The sequence below is a fragment of the Peromyscus maniculatus genome, chromosome 3, assembly GCF_049852395.1.
Source record: "Peromyscus maniculatus bairdii isolate BWxNUB_F1_BW_parent chromosome 3, HU_Pman_BW_mat_3.1, whole genome shotgun sequence".
Lineage (NCBI taxonomy): Eukaryota > Metazoa > Chordata > Mammalia > Rodentia > Cricetidae > Peromyscus > Peromyscus maniculatus.
This window is the reverse complement of record NC_134854.1, coordinates 69,139,577-69,161,234: the sequence shown is the minus strand read 5'-3', so window position 1 is coordinate 69,161,234 and position 21,658 is coordinate 69,139,577. Positions and strand designations below refer to the sequence as shown.

Below are 21,658 nucleotides of genomic sequence, written 5' to 3'. Positions count from 1 at the left end.
TTTATATGATCCCATAAAACCTGGTCTCCTGGTTTTCTCCTAAGCGTGAGAGTACCCCCTGGGTGAGCCGAGAGGCCGAGCAGCATCAGGTGCAGGGCTGGGCCTGGACTCCTACACAGTGAAATCTAGCTACCCCCTGTTACCCACTGAACAATCCAGAGAAAGCAACTTAACTTTTTTGCATCTTGGTATTTATTTTTATTTCATGTGTGTATGTGCACATAGGTGCCTGCTTGTGTGTATGCAGGTGTATGTGTACACAGGCACACACGTGTGCACTTGCCTGTAGACACCATAGGCTAACCTTGGGGATCATTCTTCAGGAGCTGTCCATCTGGTTTCTTCTGAGACAGGATCTCTCATTGGCTCACTGATTAGATGAGACTTGTTGACCAACAAGCTCCAGGGCCCCACTTCCCCAGCACTGGGGTTACAAGCACATGCCACCATGCCCGGCATTTGATGGGGGTCCCGGGGACTGAACTCAGGTCCTTATGCTTGCACAGTGAGTACTTTAACAATGGAACCGTCTTCCCAGCACATGTTTTAGCTTGTCTTTAAATGGGCAAGCATACCTATCCTAACATATAACCATAGTATTAGTGAGATCGTGCTGGGGACGCCCTCAGCCTGTGCCCCGGTCTACGGAGACTCAGTAAAACAGCAGTTTCAGAGCAACAATCTCTGCGATCCGTGTCGCCTCACTGGTCTGTGGAAGCTTCCCTCTGTCATGATGCCTTGTGGCTTTGGAAGTTGGCTGAGTCAGTATCTGGACTCACCATGAAGCCAGGGGTGAGTGCTATGATCTACAAGGGCAGAGGAGGCCTCCTGAGCTGGGTTCTCCCTCTTCCAGTATATTTGACTAAAAACAAGTGGATCTGCTAGCAGTAAGAGACAGCTCCTGGGGCCCAGCCCCCGGTTCTCACTTACATCTTATTCCGCTTCTCATCATAGGACAGGATCTTGGTCACATCCCAGTCCCCGGAGGTGATGGACTGGATATTGTCATTGCTGCTGTTGGGCTGAAATACAGACAAGATGTCAGGAAGGAGACACTGGGCTCCAGCTTTGGTGCCTCATTCTGGAGCCTGTCAAAATGGGTCCATATCCACCCCTTCCTGCTTCTCTTCGGTGTGGCCTGGCTTGAATTCAGCAATCTCTGTGATGCTCACTCCCTGACCTGAACGTCACTGATGGCAGTATCACATGGCCCCTCTGTAGGGCTTGTTCCTGGTACCTCATCCCACATTCTACAGATACACACCTAGGGCCAATGCACTTGTGAATTTAATGTTTGTGTTAGGACCCAGGATGGAGCAAAGAGAGTGTGTAGGGGAAAGGATAAAATCAGGCAAAATCAGGAAGGAGTTGGGAGGAAGGAACTCAGTGTAGTTCTTCTAGCTGTCTCTGTATTTCTTCCCGGGGTCCAGGTGCCACAGGGACGGACTGTGACTTCTGCTCAGCTAGCATACTTCTCAAGTGTCTCCCAGAGCTGTGCACTGTAGTCACACAGGACCTGCCATCATAGCTCCAGGTGCAAGCAGCATTTGAATTTTCAGCCGAGATGCTGAGGTGCAGCTGTGGGTGGGCTGTTCTGAATGGTATATGCTCTGGGGAGCCAGTGTGGAGGGGATGGAGCCTAACTCAGGTGATGGAGGCCAATACTTGGGACTGCCAACCTAGGAGCAGGCTGTGCGTGCGTGCGTGCGTGCGTGCGTGCGTGCGTGCGTGCGTGCGTGTGTGTGTGTGTGTGTGTGTGTGTGTGTGTGTGTACCTGAGTGTAGATGTGGATTCAGGAAGGCAGTGCAGCCTCAGGCAGTCCTCAGCTTGGAAGCAGAGGCCAGGGCAAGAGTGTGGGTGTCTGGAGCAAGGTGGGAACTACTTTCTGATGGATGCGAAGGGGTTCTCAGCAATTTCTGATCATCTGCAACAATTTAGAAACTGGGGCTGAATGCAAGCATCAAAAAAAAAAAAATTAAATCTTGCTTAAAACAGCCCCAGCGAGAACGTAAACAAATCAAATGAGGTTTTGGATATCCTGTAAGTCATGTGATTGAGAGGCTAGAAAACAGAAATGCCTGCCTAAGCTGGGAGTAGCCATCATTCCCACCCAGGGCATTTCTGGGCCCTTCTCTCCTCCCTTCCAGATATTCCTTGAGGGGATGGTCCTGTGGCCTTTCTTCTGGGTCCACACCACATACATGTGCCTCCCACTTCCTGCCCACAGTGTTTCTGAACAGCCTTCTTCCCAATTACATTCTATACACTTGCCCTCATTCTTGGTCACCTCAGTCAGCTTTAAAATAAAACCAGCACACAGAGGATGGGGTTGGTGACACAGAGTGCCAAGCACATGCCGGTCCCTCCCATCATCTCTCTCGGGATAGAGGTCTCAAAACTCAGTGTCCAGGCAGCTCTTCCCGCGGTGACAGTGCTTGGAGACAGGCATTCACCAGATATCCACTTTCCTGCTCAGCACCACCTATCCTAAGCTGCCTGACAAGAACAGGTGAATCCGAGTGGCAGCTACGCTATCATTAAGGTCAGATATGCTTCTGGCTCAGGGAAGAGGCAGTATTGGGGTTAGAGGGAGACTCATAAAAGACTTGGAGCTGAAGGTGGTCTTGAGGGAAGGGAAAGTGTCAGGACGGACAGACAGGTACTCCGCGGTCATCTTGAATCCTCATTGCTACCCACTAGTGAGTTCCTGTATCCGTCTACTGTTGCTAGTTGTGTCATATTCCATGTTCATGTTCTTGAGTATCAGTAGAAAATTTAGACTCCAGTCACTGCCCTGCTCAGAGCCTCTGCAGTTAGACAAACGCCATGCCTCCCTCACCCTTGGAATCCATCCGTGAACATCAACCTCCCGAGGCTCCTTGAGGTCCTGGGAAGGGCGAGTGTGCTCCCCCTGAGGGCAGGACCCCAATAGTACAGCAGCGCAGAAAGCAGGAGGTCTTACCTGGGATGACGACACGGTGATGTGGTAGAATTTCCCCCGTCCCCCTTGCGGGATCGCTCTGACAAAGAAAAACTTCCGGCCATCCTTGGAGAACACAGGCTCTTCGTTCTGTGGACAAAGGTGATAAGCCCATCAACACACAACTGTGTGGGAGCATGAAGAGTGAGTGGGGAGAGGGGTGCCCTCAGGTATTCCACGTGTGATTTCTAATGACAGAGGGAGCCGTGGGGGTCTGTGGGTCTGTGTGGGGCCTTCACTCTCTTTGGGACTAGTGAGTCAGACCTTTGGTTTTCTAAATGCAGAGGGAGAAAGGGGCACCTAAATTCGCAGACTAGGGCTGGAGACGGCTCAGCCGTGCAAGCATGAGGACCTGGGTTCAGATCCCCAGAACCATGTGAAAAGCAGGGAGTGGCAGCAAGGGTCTGTGACCCTAATGCTGTGGAGCAGACAGGTGGATCCCCTGAGTTTATTGGCCAGTCAGCCTAATGTACTTGGTCAGCTCCAGGTTTGGAGAAGGGATCCTATCTTAAAAAACAAGGTTGAGAGCATCTGAGGAAGACACCTGATGTCAACCTCTGGCCTCCACATGCACATACACATATATGTTTGTGTACACTACACAAACATGTACATGTACCTTACACACACACACAGTTGCAAATACACATCCCAAGGGCAGAGGCAGATAACACTGTTATGTCCAGTATGTAAAGATCAGTGAAGAAATGGGCTTGTGCACACATCAAACACACCTCACGAGTGGGAACCAGGCCCGGGGACACACTGGACTTCAAGAGCTGCTGTGAAAGCCGTGAGCATGCAAAGCTGCTGTACTGACTTTCATCATACACCAGCCCAAAGGCAACTGGGGAGAATAGTCACAGACCGCACTTTTCCCTCTTCTAATCCTGTCTTCTATTCTTTTCCTTAATAAAATCTCTCACACTGATTCACCCATTGAGGAGGCAGTCAAATGGACCAATTGTATCTATTTTAAAATGCAGACAGCAGAAAGAGCCCTTATGGACCCAGCTCTCACTAGGGACATCCCGAAGAGGCAGGTGCTAGATGGTGCATCCATCTGAACAACAGTCACTTCCCTCTGAAATCAACCCTGGAGTCAGGGCTACCAACTGGATAAGACTTGAGGGGTATCCTGTTACCATGCTCTATTCCTGGCACCCCAACAGCTGAGCAGGCAGGTACTTACAGCTCTTAACCTGCTCTAGCGGGAAGTGGCCACTGATGGGCAGAGAGTGATTTTGGTACAGGAGCATCTCTGCCACACTCTGAAATCAGGTTGGAGGTTCCCATCAGTAAACACCAACTAGCTGGCTCCTCCAATTATGGCTAAGGTGTATCTATATTGTGATTCAAGAGGCCGCCTGATAATGCAGGGATGAGAGCAAACAGTAAACAAATCGCAGCTGGCCCAGGAAAAACTCATTTCCCCACAGTGAAGGAACACATGCAAACATGATGTGCTCGGAGAAATGAACTAACATGTGATTAAAATGACATTTAATCTTCATGAATATTTGCAATAAAATGAAACCTTTAATCTGCAAATATTGATTTTTCTATTTAGAGTTGGGAGTGTGGTATTTAACAGGAGAGGGAGTGGAAAAGATCAGCAGTTAATTTGGCTTTTTAGATGGACTTCTGTTTGCCAACCATGGGATGGACGAGGCAATAGTCCCCTAGTTTTCTGGGGGAAATGTTTGCACTTTGGACAAAGATTAAAAGTAATATGATTAATTCTGGACAGAAGCATTGTACCCATATTGAAGAGGCCTCAGCTTCTGAGGTCATTGGTCCACTGCTTTCCAGGACCTTCCAGGATGTGCCGAGGAAGGCATCTGCCAGTCTTTGGAAAATGGTTCATGTAGTAAACATGTGTGTGTGTGTGTGTGTGTGTGTGTGTGTGTGTGTGTGTGTGTGTGTGTATGTGTGTGTGTGTGTGTGTGTGTGTGTGTGTGTGTGTGTGTGTGTACATTGGAGACCAGATGCCAATCTTGGCTGTTTTCCCTCAGGACACTGTCCACCCTGTGTTCTGTGATAGGGTCTCTCACTGGCCTGGGATGTGCTGATTTGCCTAGGCTGAATGGCCAGGGAATCCTAAGGATCCTCCCGTCTTCACCTTCCCGGTGTCGGGATTGCAAGCTTGTAGCCAGAAGTTTCTTCGGTCCCACCTGGCCCCTGCAGTCCCACAGCCACTTATGAAATAATTACTCAGAGGCTTAATATTAATCACAAACTGTATGGCCCATGGCTTTTTGCTAGCTAGCTTGTACAACTTAACTCAACCCATTACTATTAATCTATGTATTGCCACTTGTTCCATGGTTTTATCTATGTCCCATTACATTACATGTTGCTCCTTGAATGGCGGGCTGGTGTCTCCCCCAATTCTCCTTTCTCCCCTACTATCTCTCTTGGATTTTCCTGCCAGGCTCCATCCTGCCCTGTCATAGGCCAATGCAGCTTTATTTATTAGCCAATGGGAGCAACACATGTTCACAGCATACAGAAAGATATCATAGCACAAGCTTGTCCCACAATGCCTTGTGTTTGTTTGTATGGATTCTGGGGGTTGAACGCAGTTCTCCACGCTTACATGGGAAGCCCTTTACTGGCTGAGCCACCTCCCCAGTCCAGTAAACAAACTTTCAGTGGCAAAGCTCACGGCTTTTTTGATGTGAGCCCCGGGATTTTAACACCAGTTCTGCCTCTTGTTTGATGTTAGGGGATTCTGGTTTCCTTGCTCAGCTGCCCAACTGGCCCAACTCCACAGCCAGCCTTCCAGGAGTGCAGTCTCTGTGTGGCTTCTGCCAGTCTCTTCCATTGCTCCTGTCCTCTGACTTTCTAGCCCAAAGTTTGAAATCATAAAACCAAGTATCTGGCTAAATATGTAAGATAGCCAGAAACTCACCCACAAGACTAGCTTCAGCCAGGCCGCAGTTCTGAGTTCAACACCCAAGTGTGCTGTGGCTGGAGGGCCCTCATGGATCTGCATCAGGGCCAACTTGCCAGACTGGCAGCAGTAATGGGCATGCATGTGGCCAGGAGAAATGTACTATTTCTCTAGCATATTCTTAGAGGGGAGGGCCCTTGCTAGTCGTATGCATGCCTATGACCCATTCTTTTTGGCTTCTGGGGTTCTCTGTAGGGTCCCTTGTGAGGCTTCAGGAAGGAGATGGAGAGGAGCAGACGATGAGGTCTGGGCATGCAGATGGCTATAACTCGGGGCTGGTAGCACTGCTGCAGGCCAGCCATCCTGCTAGTACCACAGTGGGGAAGCTGTCCACTGGAGCAGACAGGACCCCTCCGGGTCTACAGGGCCTTCTGGGATGTGTGCAGCAAGCTGTTGTAACACGCGGAAGGTGGATGGGCCGTGGAGTGTGGCCTCAGTGTATCTCCCTAAGTCATGCCTGTGGCCTCTGATGAGAAATGCTTATGATTCTGAAGGGGTGGCCAGTGGCTTCCTGGCAGCTGATGGCAGCCCAGTCTTACATAGGCTCCTATGGTGTCCTGCAACACCATAGCACCACAAAGGATGCAGAAGGATGAAGATCAATTTCAAAAATAGTGTCCATGAATCCTTTTAGGGAAAAACAATGCACTGGGAAGCTATTTGAAATTGAATTTCTCTGGAGCTTACGTAGTAGGACCCCCTTATAGAGTCTCAGACCATGGTATGTAGGGAGTCAGCCTCACCACGGCTTGTCACAGCATCCCTGGCCAACCCATAGGGTTCCAGATCACGATGTGTCGATGGCCAGCCTCACTGTGGCTTGTCATGGCAGCCTAGGGTGGAACCCAACTACCTTGTGTGAATGGATGGGCTGCCTGAAAGATCCACGCAGTGTCTCAGAGACAAGTGTTCCTGTAGAGAACACGGTGCTTTAATACAACATTTAATAAGATGGGCCTTTAGTGCATTCATGGCTCTGTGCAGGCACCTTCTCTAGTTCTAATTTCTCACACATTTAAAGTGATTGCTTCCTCAAACATCAGCTACTTGCTTGGTTAATTAGAGATTTGCATTTTGAAACAGTAAAAATAATTAATTTAATGCCACTATTCCTCTGTATTCAGGCTGCTGGGAAAGGGCCTGGACTCCTGAGCGCTGTTTGAGAGTTCAATTTTCACACTCCTTGTCTGAGCTGGTGGCTTTCTCCCATGTGGTGAGATGTTCAGTCAGAAAATAAAGGAAAACGCAGCTGGTGTTGGCTCTGTGGCCACTCTGTGATGTTGAAGAGGAAGACAGTGGAGGACAGCTGGAGGATTGGTCCCCAGACCCGCAGGACAAGGCAGTGTGTCCGTCCAGGGACCAGAGTGAGACCAGATAGGAAGTAGCTGCTCAGGGGAAGTCCCTTGGGGTAGAGTGCAAGGACACTGAACTGTCCCCTGTCCCCAACACACTTCTAGCAGGGCTTTTTGGGAGCCTGTTCTTACTTCCTTTCAAACCCGGCCCGTGTAATTCCCTGTGCTTGCTCCATGCCTCCCACCCCCGATTTTCCTGTCCCCTCCACGCCCCCCCAGTCAGGGGCAGAACACCAAAACACAGCTTCTGAGCCCAGTTCACTCCCATGCCTGGGATTTATGAGCACTCTCATCTAGATGGGAACAATGCTATGCTCTCACTGGTTCATTTCCAAAAAATTCTATTGAGGTGAAATTCATGAGTCCAGCATTTAACAAAACTGAGCAATCCTAGCATTTAGCCCATTCATGACATCATATGGCTGCCTCCTCTAGTTCTGAATCTGTCCCCCTTCCCTCCCAGCCAAAACACCCTCCTCCACCATGCTGACAACCACTGGCCACCTTTCTGTCTCTGTGGATGTACTTATTCTGGATGTTTTATGAGCAGAAGTATATCACAGGGGGCCTTTTGTGTCTGCTCTTCTCACTCAGCATTATGGCCTCAGTAGTACCAGCCACAGCTGCCAAAGTTGGGACTCCTTCAATAGGCACCTGTGGTATATCCATGCAACGGAGTATTACTCAACCTTGATAAAAGGATCAATATCCTGATACATTCCACATACAACATATGCTGAAGGAGAGTAGCTGATTCGTGTCTTTATAGCTAAAAATTTTTAATTGACAACATTTATATTTACCAAATAAAAATATTATTTTGAAATATATATGCATTGAAGAATGACCAAATGGAGTTAATGAATACATACAACTTTTAAATTTCAAGTACAACTTAGAATCTACTAATGAATCTTATTTTCTTTAAATTTATGTGTATGTGTTCATGAGATTGTATGAATCTATGCAGAAGCCCTTGGAGGCCAGAAGAGGGCATCAGATGCCCTGGAACTGGAGTTACAGATGGCTGGTGAGCTGCCATGTGGGTGCTGGGAATCAAACCTGGGTCCTCTGCTAGAGCAACCAGCGCTCTTAACCACTGAGCCATCTCTCTAGCCCTGTGTAAATGTAAAGAATACAGCACTTTAACAATTGAACCAGGCTGTGCATTAGAATTGCCTGAGCCGATTTGTCCTGAAAACAAACTGACACCAGCCAACATTCCCCCAGCATCATCTATTGCCAATAACCACCTATTCTGTCCTTTGAATGAGAACATGCAGTTAATGGTGGTTAATTTGATTGCCAACTTTACTGGATTAAGAACCACCTAGAACATTGGTGAGGTGCAACTTGGGGTCTGTCTGTGTGAGGTGTTTCCCAATAGGATTAACTGCTGGAAGACTCTCTATGAGTGATACCATCTGTGGCCTGGGTTCTCAGACTGAATAGAGAGAGAGAGAAAGGAGGAAGCCCACTGAGTACCGGCATTCATCTCTCTGCTTCCTGACTGTGGATACAGTCATGTGACCAGCTGCCCTACACTCCTGCTGCCATGACTCCCTGTCATGGTGGATTGTATCACTTCAAACCCTGAGCCCAAATAAACTCTTCCTTCCTTGAGTTTATCGGTCAGGTATTTTATGCAGCAGTGAGATGAATAACTGATGCATGTAGTGTTCATCCTTCTGTGCCTGGCTTCTGCCACTTATCGCAGTATCCTTAGCTTCATCCATGTTTCCTTCTTACATCTTATATCTTCTTTGCCTTCTGTCTCTTGCTGGACGATCAGGTTGTCTTGGCTGTTGTAACTGTGATGCAGTGACACAGGAGTAATTACAGTATTCTTATTTTGTTTCCTTTGGATATACACCCAGTAATGGGATGTATGATGTCTCCATGATGTCTTCCACAGAGACTTTCCTGAATTGCATTCTTGCCAATAGGGTGTCAAGGTTCCCTGTGTTTTCATATTCTCTCTAATACACATCTTTTGTCTTTTTTGATAATATTCTATCAGCTGTAAGGTTATTTCACTTTGTGATTTCAACCTGTGTTTCTCTTAGTGATGTCAAGCATTTTTCGTGTATCTGTTGGTCATTTATGTCTCAAATGACCCAAAGAGGGTCCCAAAAGCCAGTAAAAGAGTCAGAGACAGTCCCTGCTCCCACTGTTAGGAGTCCTTCAAGAAGACCAAGCTACACAATTGTCACATATGTGCAGAGGGCCTAGGTCAGTCCCATGCATGCTCCCTGGTTGTTGGTTTAGTCTCTGTGAGCCCAAGTTAGTTAATTTTGTGAATTTTCTTGTGGTTTCCTTCACCCCACTGGTTCCTACCATCCTTCCTTTCTTCAGCAGGATTCACAGAACTGGTCATCTCCTGTGATCAGGCAAGACTTCCAGTGGAGGGATTAGGACACCAATCCAGCCACAGAACATTGGACCCACGGTCTGTTCTGCTTATGGGATGTCATGGGTTAAGAGTGGCACAGATTGTGGGAGTGGCCAACCAATGACTGGTCCAGCCTGAGACCCATGCCAGAGAAGTGAGCCCGCACCTGACAATGTCTGCAGTGCCAGGACCCAGATGCTGGATGGCCCAGTGATCTAGGATAGAATCAAACACTACTGGAGAACAAAAAGTTAATGTAATGATGCCTAATGGTATTTTGCTACGCTCATAGATTGGTGCCTAGCCTAATAGTTATCAGAGAGGTTTCATCCAGCAACTAGTAGAAACAGATGCAGAGACCCACAGCCAAATATTAGGCTGAGTTCAGGAAATCCTGCTGAAGAAACGTTACTGATTTTTATACATTGATTATGTACCCTGTACATTTACTGTCTTTATTAATGTATATCACACACACACACACACACACACACACACATATATTTAATATTCTCCTTTTTGAAAACAGGGATAATTTAATTCCTTTCATTGTGGGCACCTTTCATTGCTCTTTCTTGTCTAGTTATTCTGCCTGGGACACTCAGCTCTGTGATGAATAGAGGCCATGAGAGTGAGTAAACCTTGCTTTGCACCTCATTTAAAGGGACATTTTCTGTAGCAGTTTCCTCCATGAGTAAAACCTTTTGTCATGGAAGGAGCTCATTAATATACAGATGTTAAAAGAGAGGTGAATCTAAGGGGGAGGTGAACCATTTCATCCCTCAGGGACACTCAGGAAATAAAGAACTCAATAGTCTCAGGAAGTCCCTGAAGCTTACCAGGGTTACTCAGTCCTGCCCTTCTCAAGAATATAGCAGCTATAACGATGGCCAAGCCACTTGGGAGTGACTCAGGCCAACTGAGTTACCTGGAAAAGGCAATCTCCAAGCTGCTGAGATGTTTGTAGGTTGCACAGTGAGCTCCAGGTTTCCAGCTTTTGTGATCTGTCATCCATGCTGGGGTGGGCTTTTGTTGAAGCAGCTGTCTTTGAATCAGTTTTGCTCTTGTGAGCATCCCCTCACCCACTGACTTGTGAGTAAGACCATTGAAGCTCCTTGGTTTACCAAGTTGGACTTGGGTGGCATCGTTACTTTTGTCTGGCATTGGTTCCCTATCTGGGGTGAGTAGATGCTTATATCTCCCCAGGAATAGTGTCACACAACAGGAAGGCTTTCTCATCTGTCACAGATGAGTTTCATGTTAGTTGTGGACTTATATATGCCCTTGACTGTAATAATTTTCAAAACTTATAGAGTCTAGCATGGTACTGGATACAATTTTTTAAGTAGCAGTTTAACGTAGACAGTAATATAGATGAGAGATTTAAGAATGATTATATTTTTCCTATCTGGCATTTTACCTGGTATAAGATGAGCATACCAATAACACTTTAGATACTGATGGTCTGGGTGGGATGAAGAACTCTGGGCATGCTTGTATCTCTGGGTGCTTGAGTCTTCTCTTTTGATAACCTCTTGGCTTGGACTTGGTATCCAAACTTGGAAAGAGGGGAATAAAGTGACTCCACTGAGCCTTTCCTCTTTTGTATAAGATTGGCCTTGAGCTGAGAAAAGGCATGTCCAGAAGTAGCTGTGCATTTGTGAGGCTCTTACTCTGATAAGTAACAAAAGATGTGTGGTCACCAGAGTGCCAGAGTATGCCTGGGTGCTGCAGAGGTTTGGATGACAAGTGCCCCAGCAGGTGGTCCTCAGTTGGAGGTGGTGTTTGGGGAGGTGGTGCAGCTGGGGGAAGTACGTCACTGGGGGCGGGCTTTGAAAGTTCATAGCCTCCTCCCACTTCCGGTTTGCTTCCTCTGTTTTGTGTCTGTGCTTGAAGTTGTGAGCTCTCAGTTTCCTGTCCCTGCCACATGTCTCCCCCTTGCTGTTCTGCCTCCCGCCATGACGGGCCCTCAGCCCTCTGTAATCATAAGCCAAAATAAACTCTTTTACTCATAAGTTGTTTTTGGGCCTTGTGTTTTATCACAGCCACAGGAAGGGAATCAACACAGGAGCCATTGCTGACAATTGGATTTTCAACAAATGGACTCTCCATGTCAATAAAAACACACACCTGTGTTCCTTAGTCATAATTCCTTTATAGTCTTTGTTGTGAATGGAGCCTGGGGCTTTGTACATGGTAAGCAAGGGCTCTACCACTGAGCTACATCCCTAGCCTTCTCTGCAATGATTCTTTGGATTCAAATCTGTTTTGATTTTTCTAACAGGACTTGAAGATCACTTTATTGCCTCTGGTGGACTAAATAAGAAGTTCTCTGAATGTTGTCCATTCTTTCTAATGCAAGAGTGAGGCATGAGACAAAAGAATCAAGAGAAATTACTGGCACTAGGGGTCATTCTCTGGGTATGTTATTTAAAAAAAAGTATCACAGGGTGGTTTGCCTAGGCTTCTCTGGTATCTCTTATTTTTAAGGATTTATTTTAATTAAAAATTATGTGTATTTGTGTGTATGTGCATAAGAGTGTGAGGGCTCTTGGAGGTCGGAAGAGGGCGTCTGACCACTGAGCTGAGTTGCAGGCAGTTTTGAGCCACTCGGCTTTGGGGCTGTGGTGTGAACTCCGTCCTCGCCAAGGGCAGTATACATTTTACCCACTGAGATGCCTCTCCAGCCCCTGCTGACCCCTTTGACTGATTTCTGTTTTTCAGTGCTGGGGACTAGACCAAGAGTCTCAGGCACATTGTGTAAGTGTGGCACCAGCAAGCCACACCTCAAACCCCCAACTTCTTTTAGTCTCCAGCCTCCATAGCCTGCTCTGAGGTGCCTTTCTGAGTTATGGATGGGGAAAAAAATCCCAGGGATGATTCTGGGGTCAAGTTTCTAAGGAGACTTCTCACTGAGAGATCTATAAAACCACGCCTATGAATAAATGGGAGTACCAACCACATTTTCACCTGCCTTCCATTACAGACCACATCTGGGCAATTTTCTGGGCTCACTATTTTGAGCTCGCCAACCACATCATCTGAATGGGAGCTGAGATCCTTCCCATCACTGTCCTGATGGGCAATGACTTCCAAACTACCACCTAGGGAACTTGGCTTCTACAGCACTGTCTGCCAAGTATCCCGGGAGGACGAAGAGGCGGCTGTACACACACTGCCCTGATTGCAACAGCATACATACTTGGATGATCCCAGGTGGGGATTCCCAAGCGACTCCCATACATGAAAACCATGGTACCCACCCCTGTGAAGGGTTAGGGCAGTGGTTCTCAACCTGTGGGTCACAACCCCTTTAGGGGGTCGAATGACCCTTTCATAGATGTACTCTAAGAGCATGGGAAAACACAGATAGTTACATTATGATTTATAACAGTAAAATTACAGTTATAGAATAGCAATGAAAATAATTACGTGGTTGGGAATCACCATAACCTGAGGAACTGTATTAAAGGGTCACAGCATTAGGAAGGTTGAGAACCGCTGCGCTAGGGGGTCGGGGTGATGGGTACATGGGGACTGGTGTGTGAGTTACCTGTCTGTGGAGCCAAGCTTCGCTTTCATCCTCGTGTTTCTGAAACGGAATTGGAGCATTAGAAAAGGACTTCTGTTTGTTTGCATGCACTGTACAGAGAAAGATTTAATTTCATCTACATAGCAACTGCACTCACTCGCACAGAGTGGCCACTGGGGCCTCTCAGTGGAGAGGTAATCCCTGTTCTTCTCTTTGTCCCATGCTGTGGCTCGCATGCTAGCTAGCACGTGTCCTTGGGCAAGAAGAATGCTACTGTCCTTAACAATCAGGGCAACCCACAGCAGTGAGCAGCCCTGCAGAAGCTGATGGCGTTTCTAACACTTGGTGGTCACTGGTCACTATGGGCCAGCCTGTGCCCATTTGGCAGCCACACTAGCTGGGCATGTTTCTACCTGGGATTAACCACTGGTCAGACTATCCCTTTAGGGGCAAGACTCAGGTGCTGCACTGTTTGGAACTGGTGTGTGTGTGTGTGTGTGTGTGTGTGTGTGTGTGTGTGTGTATTGTGCATGAGAGGGGATACTGTAAACTGTAAAATTCCAGTTTACAGTTCCAAGAAACAATCATGGGAAACAAAGCCAGGTAAAAGGGGTCATAGCATTGTATGAAAGTTGCTCTCCAGAGCTGTGTGCAAAGACATACAAACACATCATGCCCAAGCACCGGATGACTGCTCTTCTCAGTTGCTGTCACCTGAGGGGCCACCAGCGTGGTGCTTGGTCTACACCACCTGTGGCACTGGGAGTGGCCACTCCTTATTCGCAGTGGGCGTATCAGGACAGGCACAGAAGATGTGGACATTCAGCACAGATGTCCAGCCCTGAGCCCTGCCTCATTCACCTTCTCCTCCAGCAAGCCCATCAGAACCACCCAGTGGAAACATATCCCCAATGAGGTGTCAGAGGCAGGGACAGCTCACTGTGACCTTCTAGAGACGCCCCCGCCCCTCGGCAGTGTGCTGAGAGCTGCCTGGTAGATAAGCCCATAGGTCTAAGTGAACCTACAAGAGACTGGTGTTTCTTGCTAGAAAAATAGAAATGTAGGGTCAAAGCTGTTTCTGGGAGATCTGCCTGGAGTCTCACTTGGTCTTTTAAATTCAATGTGAGGTGACTTTCTTAGGGCTGTGGTTCAGCAACAGAGAGGAGAGTCTGCTGCCCTGACCAGGAGATAAAGGCAGCCTGGGCTTCCTTTTGCTCCTAGACATACTGCTGGTCTGCCTGGACCTGCCTTACCTGAGCTAGGGCACTTGACTCTGGGGTGTTGGACAGGGGAGGGTATGCTTGGGCTGAGTACTTGTAGCTGGGTCAAGTCTTGGGCCAGTCCCCTCCTCCTTTGAGAAACAGAGAGCGAGGAGAGTAGTGTTCCTAGCACAGCAGTGGCCAGTGTGAAGGGAAACAGACCCTTGCCTGTGAGGACCCCCAAGGCTGCTGCTTTGATACGCCCAGGGATTTTGTAGCAATATCTGACTTGTCCACCAGGTGGCACCAAACCAGAGGCTGGCCACAGCATCAATGACAGGGTCCAGCAGGGTTTCTCATTTCTCCAGCCTAAGGGGCTCCAAGTGATTGGATACTACCTTCCATGCTATGGCCACCCCTCCGCTGTCCCCGTACCTTAGTGCAGACACCTGTGGTGGCATCACAGAGGGTCAGGATGGACACGTTCTGGGCCCGGTTCAGCCAGGTCACCGCGACCTTGGTGCTGGTCGCCCACTTCACCATGGTGATGTAATACTCCCTGAAGACACAAACAAGGGTGTGAGCAGGGGCAATGGACACCAGGGTCTGGGTCACACACCGCTTCTGGATTCAGCAGCCAGTGAGCGTAGGTGTGGGGTTCTGGAACGGGGCCATCCAAGAACACACGTGGGTCCAAGCTCCTCATGGAAAGCTGAGTGTCAGGGTGGCCAGTTAACCCTCAGCCCCTGCCCTCACCAGCGGGGCCCTGAAACTGGAGATGGGGACACTGGAGCGCCCCACTAGTTTTGGGGGTGGTGGTGGTGTCCCATGCTCTTGATGGGGCTCTACTGACTTCAGTTTCACATCACAGGCCCACCAAAGTCACAACTCCACACAAGCTGATGCATTGGGTAGGTGGGGTGAAGAAGGACCTGGCAGAGAGGCAGGGGTGAGTATTGAGAGTGAGGGAGCAGGGGCCTTGAGTGAGGGGCAGTGCAGAGGAGCCTCCGAGGGTTAAGCTTCAGAGGCTCTGAGGGTTCGGTTCCTTTTCTTCACTCTTTAAGGACAAGGTAGCCAGGATTAGGGACAAGGGCTCTGGACCTGGGCTTCGGTGAACTCAGTTTGGTGTCACAAGCTGGATTTTACCCAAACCTGAAAATGAGCACCATGCTCAGAGTGGCCTGATGTTAATATTTGGGGTGGGGTGGGGTGGGAGGCTTGTGCTGACAGATTCTATAGCTCAGGACTCCCCGAAGCTGGGGTGCCCCACTTTTCATCAAAAAGAAGAAGAAAATGTCAAGAAAGTAAGTGCCCCAAATAGGTATCCTCAGGTGACTTCCTAGAATGTTCTAGAAGCCACTAACATGTTCAGCCACCTGCCGGTCCTCTATAATAAGATCTGCTGTTGAGGATGAGCACTCTGTGTTCTTACTAGATCTTTTATCACAGGCAACAGTGGTACACTCACCAGGCACCCCTGGTGAACTGGAGGTGGCAGAAAGGCCTGAATAAATGGGCACTTGGAGCCAGACCTCCCTTAACCAGGAAACCCAACGGCTGACTGCTGCTCATTCCCCAAGTCGACCTGCTGATCAGTTTTCAGCCACTGAACTGATACACAGGTCAAGCACACAGCCTCCAAACAGAAGGTCTGACTCACTGGGTAGGGGTGAGAGGGGCCCTGGAACTGCCCCCCACAGTCCTGGGAACCTCTGAAGGCCTTGTGGGTAAGGAATATGTCACATCTACATCCAAACAGGAGGCATTTCTAGACACAAGCAACTCTCATGATTTTAACCTTCTGTGTTCTGAGATTGCTAAAACAAGGCCACTTCTGTTCCTGCCATCTGCTCCCCAGCCTGCAGGCCCAGTGGATCTGGGCACAGTGTCTACAGGGTCTGTACCCTCTCGTGTCCCTGTCCTGACACCCACTGTGAGAGGCAGCATGTCCTTCCAGCTACACACCCCAGAGGTGTGCTCCTGTGTCTCACAGCCTCTCGATGGGGCATGAGAAAATTGAGAAAATGCCCCTACCAGACCGGCCTTCAGGCAAGCTTGTAGAACATTTTATTGATTGATAATTGCTGTGAGAGGGCCCAGATCACTGTGAAAGGTATCACCTACAGGTTGGTGGTTCTGGGTGCTGTAAGAGAGCAGACTGAGCAAGCCACAAGGAGCAGGCCAGTACGGAGCACTCCTCCATGGCCCCTGCTTCAGTTCCCGCCTCCATACTCCTGCCTGAATTCCTGTCCTGACTTCCCTGGATGGTAGATTAAGAGCTGTAAGGTGAAATAAACCCTTTCCTTCCCAAGTTGCTTTGCTCATGGTGTTTTATCACACCAGCAGAAACCAAAGCCAAGACATCATATAAAAGGGTCAGGCCCAGGAATGTGTGCCCAAAGTCCCAGTACTGGGGGTGGGGGGCTCCCTGGGACATGTGGTCAGCCAGTATGAACTAGCAAGCTCCAGGTTTAGTAGAGACTCTGTCTCAAAAAATTAAGATAGCAAGTAATTGAAAAAAAAAAAAAAACCCTGATGCTGACTGGCCTCCACACACATGTGCACACATTTGTATACATGCATGTGTGCACACACATGAATTCACCTTCATACATACCCATTTACCCTCACATACTTGTGCACACACATGTACACACATGTGCTCACTGCTACATGTATACATATATACACACACAGATGGAGGTCAGCAGCTTGAAGAGCCCTGGGGATGAATGTGTGCTAATGACCTCCTGGGCATTGCTGTGCAGAGGCAGTCAGGGAGTGGGTGGGAAGCCACATGTAACCATCTCTTAGTGCCAGCACACTACTCCTGTGGAGGAGGAAGGAGAGAGATCGAGGGCTCTGGGAGGTTTGCCTCTCTCACGGCCTTCGCACCCATGAGGGACCTGTGCCTGTTTCAAATGTTGGCACATTCACTCTGCACCTCTTTGGCTACATAAGAATTCCCTGCACTAGTAGCCAAAGGCAGTGGCCCTTCTTCCAAACTCCCTATTCCTGATTTATATATGAAGTACCGGAAATAGGTGGATGAACACAACCTTCCTTCTGGAAAGCAGCTTATCAGTGGGATTTGTGGAACAGTCACCAAAAGGTGTCCTCAAGTCGTATGCTATGGGTGGGCCTGGGCTGGGCTGGGCACTTCTGGAACAAGTCATCAAGAAGTATCACCACCCCTTGATTCAGGGCTCAGGGAATACGGCAGAAGAGGGGGAAGGACATAAGAGCTGATCGGTGAGGCGAGTTGTGGAATGCTGACTTCTGGGAGCGATGATGCTGTAAACATCAGCTCACAGCAGCTGTGCTTGCCTGACAAGATCAAGCCAGCCAGCGTCCCAGCTAGGGGAGAGGCCCCCACGTCCATCCTTGGCAGATAAACTATTAGCCATTGAGGGCTGGGAGGGAGTCACTCTGGGGATGTGACTGTTAATAGGGAGCCCACGCCCACGTATGCTTGCACCTGTGGGCAACAGAAATCAGACTCGGGGTTATTGGAAGCAACATGAAAGGACGTGGACTCAGGAGGGTGACGGTGCGGGGCACTAGTGGGCGTTGGAGGGAGACAGTGGTGGATAGAGATGAACAAAATACATTGTATAAATATATGGAATTTTCATCAAACTCTAGGCCTCTGTTTCCAGCCCTGCCCCTCATCAATGTCCTTTGAATGTGTGTACATGCTTTGGTAGACAGATGCAGTGCTACGGAATGAAAAGAAAGCAGGAAGCATTTAAGGGAGAGGACAAAGCAAGATGGGAAGTGTAACCCTTCTGAGGAAGTTGGGCCTGGACTTGGCACAGAAGGGATGTAGCTTGTTTGCTGAATCCTCATCTTCTCTCAGTAAATTTTCTGGACAAATGTCCATGGGTACAGTATGGGATGCTTCTTATTCCTGTGGCTCAGCCAGCTTTGTTGAACTTGTTGTCAACGTTCACATCTGGAGTTTCCATCTCCTTCAGGCAAATTTCCAGATTTCTTTGAGTGCTCAAGGAGCACACTTGTATTTTATTTTATGTGAGTTTCACCCAGTGCCTGCAGAGACTAGAAGAGGGCATTAGTTCCCCTGGAACTGGAGTTACAGATGGTTGTGAGCTACCATATGGGTGCTGGGAATGGAACCCGGGTCCTCTGGAAGAGCAGCAAGTGCTCTTAACTGTAGAGCCATCTCTCCAGCCCTGGGTGCCTCCTGAAGCCTGCTTCATAAATGCACTTGTGAGTGCTGAGAGTGTATTCTCATGTCACCACCTCACTGATGGCAGAAGAGTGCTTCTTTTCACCCCCTTCCCTTGCAGAGATCATTCTGCTGCACCCAAGTTGGAAAGGTTTCTGATGATCTCTCCATGCTAAAGGATGCTCTTCACTCGGTTATTCTAAGAGCACTCAGGGCAGATGTTGTGGACGGCAGGGTTCTACTTAAGCAAATTGATGGGCAGGCACTGGCTCACAGGTTGGGTGGAGGCTGGATGAGCAGGCCTTTAACTCCAGCTCAGGCACTGATATTATGGAGGGAAGCAGGCTCTGCCTGGGAGCCTATGGGAAGGGAAATTGCAGTCTGGCTAAGGAGGTGCCTTCAGCTCAGAGCACAGAGGAGCTTGCTGGTGAGCAGTGGATGAATTTTTGATTAGCCCACTTGTTTACCATAAAATATGAATGGGTATTGTTTCTCTCACAGGGATTAATGTGCCAAGTCACTTTTTGGTATTGCTGATTCTGGCACAGGCTCTGACAGCCTGTGGCAATAAAGGGCAAAGGGAACAAAGTCTTGTGACACAAAGAGCTTGCAATTAACTCTGGCATCTTAAAGCAATGTTTATTTCATGGACCAAGCTGGAAGAGAATGCACTGTGAGAGGGCAATTTGTTTGTAAAGGGATGCGCTTTAGTAGAGGGCAGCTTTGAGCAAGCTGCCATAACACTGAGCACAATGCTGCCTGCAATGAAGTTCACAGTCCTGTCTGGGTTTTCCTCAGAGTCATCGTGCAACTATTAAGATGTATGCAGGCTGAGGGCACTGCAGAAAACAGAGACGTAATACATTCAAACAGATGGCTATTCAATACCTCTCCATACTTTATCACTGAGATGGTTCTCTCTTTTTTCTATCAGAGGGGTTGGAGACACAGCAGGGCTGGCTGTCAGGGTGTGTGAGAAGCAGGTTTACAGAGAACATACCTTGGCACTTATGGGTTCTTTATTTAACAGTTAATGATGCTGCAGTGAAAGTGTCCATTGTAGAGGAGTGGCAGAGTCATTTTTTTAAAAAAATATTTATTTATTTATTTATTTATTATGTATGCAGTATTCTGTCTGCATGCATGCCTGCAGGCCAGAAGAGGGCACCAGATCTCATTACAGATGGTTGTGAGCCACCATATGGTTGCTGGGAATTGAACTCAGGACCTCTGGAAGAACAGGTAGTGCTCTTAACCTCTGAGCCATCTCTCCAGCCCCCAGAGTCATTTTTATGGAAGCCATCTCTGTATTCTAGTTTAATGTAGTCAAAGTCTATTGGTTTGTTTATCATACTGTCCATCCATCCACCCATCCATCCATCCATCCATCCATCCACTCATAATACTCTTATGTGTCCATCATCTGTTATTCATTTATTGTCATCTACTTTCCATCCATCCATCCATCCATCCATCCATCCATCCATCCATCCATCCATCTATCCACCCATTCATCCATCCATTTGCTAACTCATCCAATACACTTGCTCAATTAATCTATCTATCTTGTATCTATCCATCTTCTCTCATTCCAATCCATCTTTCACTTATGTATTAATCGATCCATCCTGCCATCCATCCATCCATCCATCCATCCATCCATCCATCCATCCATCCATCTACCCATCTGTTCCAATTCTTCCAATCCAATCCACCTATTCAGTCATCCAATCCATTTATTAACTCATCCAATCCAATCCATCCCATTCATCTATCTTCTACTGTCCACCGATCTAATTAATTCCACACATCCTCACATCCTTCCAACCTACAATCTATCTACTATCCATCTATCTACCCATCCATCACACATCTATCCACACAGGCTCATATATCAACTTATCCACTGTCCATCAATATGTATTAGGCATTTCCTGGGCAAATTACCAGTGTCATATGAGGGCATGCTGAGTGTTTCCTATGTGTTCTACAGGTGCCCTTTGCTTCCTCCATTCTGCTCTGTGTTTGTGTCAGGGCTCACCTGTATGGATGGTGTGATGGTCTGAATGAGAATGCTCCCTCATACCCTAATATATTTGAATGTTTGGTTCTAGTTGGTGGACTATTTAGGAAGAACTTGGAGGTGTGGCCTTGTTGGAAGAAGTGCGTCACTGGGGGTGGACTTTGAGATTTCAAAAACCTATGCCAGGAATAGTCTCGTTCTCTCTCTCTCTGCTTGTAACTTGTGCATCAGATGTGATTACTGCTCCAGAGCCATGCTGGCTTGTCTGCTGCCACATTTCCACCATGGCAATCCTGGACTGACTCTGAATCTATAAGCAAGCCTCGATTAAATGCCAATGTAACTAAGACAGATGGCATCAGGGTTCTGACTGCCCTATAGGGGACTGTCAAGAGGTTAAAGGGGAGGGAGAAAGATGGTGGTATTTATTTCTGTGGCTCCCTCCTCACAGTCCTCCATCAACCAAAGGTCCCTATTGGTAGCTTGCTCCATTTGGCTCTCTCTGCCCTTGTGATCCAGTTAGAATACCTCTACCCCTTTCCCCAGCACTGAGATGACAACAGAGCCCCCATTGTTATAGGTCATGGGCACTATAGCTTCCTGGGGTCTCCTGGTCCAGCTCACTTATTTTTAAGAAGCAGCTTTGTAATATTGTGGAGTTAAGCCCATTTGAGGGCTGTCTTTTCTCTTCTGGAGCACAGGCTGATATACAGAGGGATTAAGATATGTCTGGTCACAGCTGTCCCTTTTGACAAATGCCTCACCAAAGAAAATGCTAGCCCTTGAGGGTAAATGCTGAAGTCTTTAACATATCAGGTGAATTTCTGAGCCCCATGGACTCTGAGCCTCAAGGACTCAGGTCCCTTTTTTCACAGATGAAGAACACAGAGAGTGGCTTCCGAGGCACAGCAAGATCCCTGCAGCTCCCAGAGAGGGCATTGCTGATGCTCAGCCTGACACCAGCTTCATGACACCGTCTTGTTGCCAAGGAAACATCTGCACTCTCTTAGTCATGCTGGGCTGTGAATAGCCTGT

At 48.1% G+C, this 21,658-nt stretch overlaps 1 protein-coding gene across 4 annotated transcripts in view; it reads right to left on the bottom strand.

Annotated features, from left to right (window-relative positions):
* Positions 1 to 21,658, bottom strand: part of Dpp6 (dipeptidyl peptidase like 6) — a 790,869-nt gene that overhangs the window by 62,118 nt on the left and 707,093 nt on the right. For all 4 annotated transcript variants that reach the window (XM_042273279.2, XM_042273275.2, XM_042273278.2 and 1 more), the window contains exons 11-14: positions 14,847 to 14,970; positions 13,234 to 13,272; positions 2,963 to 3,070; positions 931 to 1,022 (exon numbers count right to left, since the gene is read on the bottom strand). In XM_042273279.2, coding sequence (XP_042129213.1) covers positions 931 to 1,022; positions 2,963 to 3,070; positions 13,234 to 13,272; positions 14,847 to 14,970 — 363 coding nt within the window. The remainder of the gene's footprint in view (positions 1 to 930; positions 1,023 to 2,962; positions 3,071 to 13,233; positions 13,273 to 14,846; positions 14,971 to 21,658) is intronic.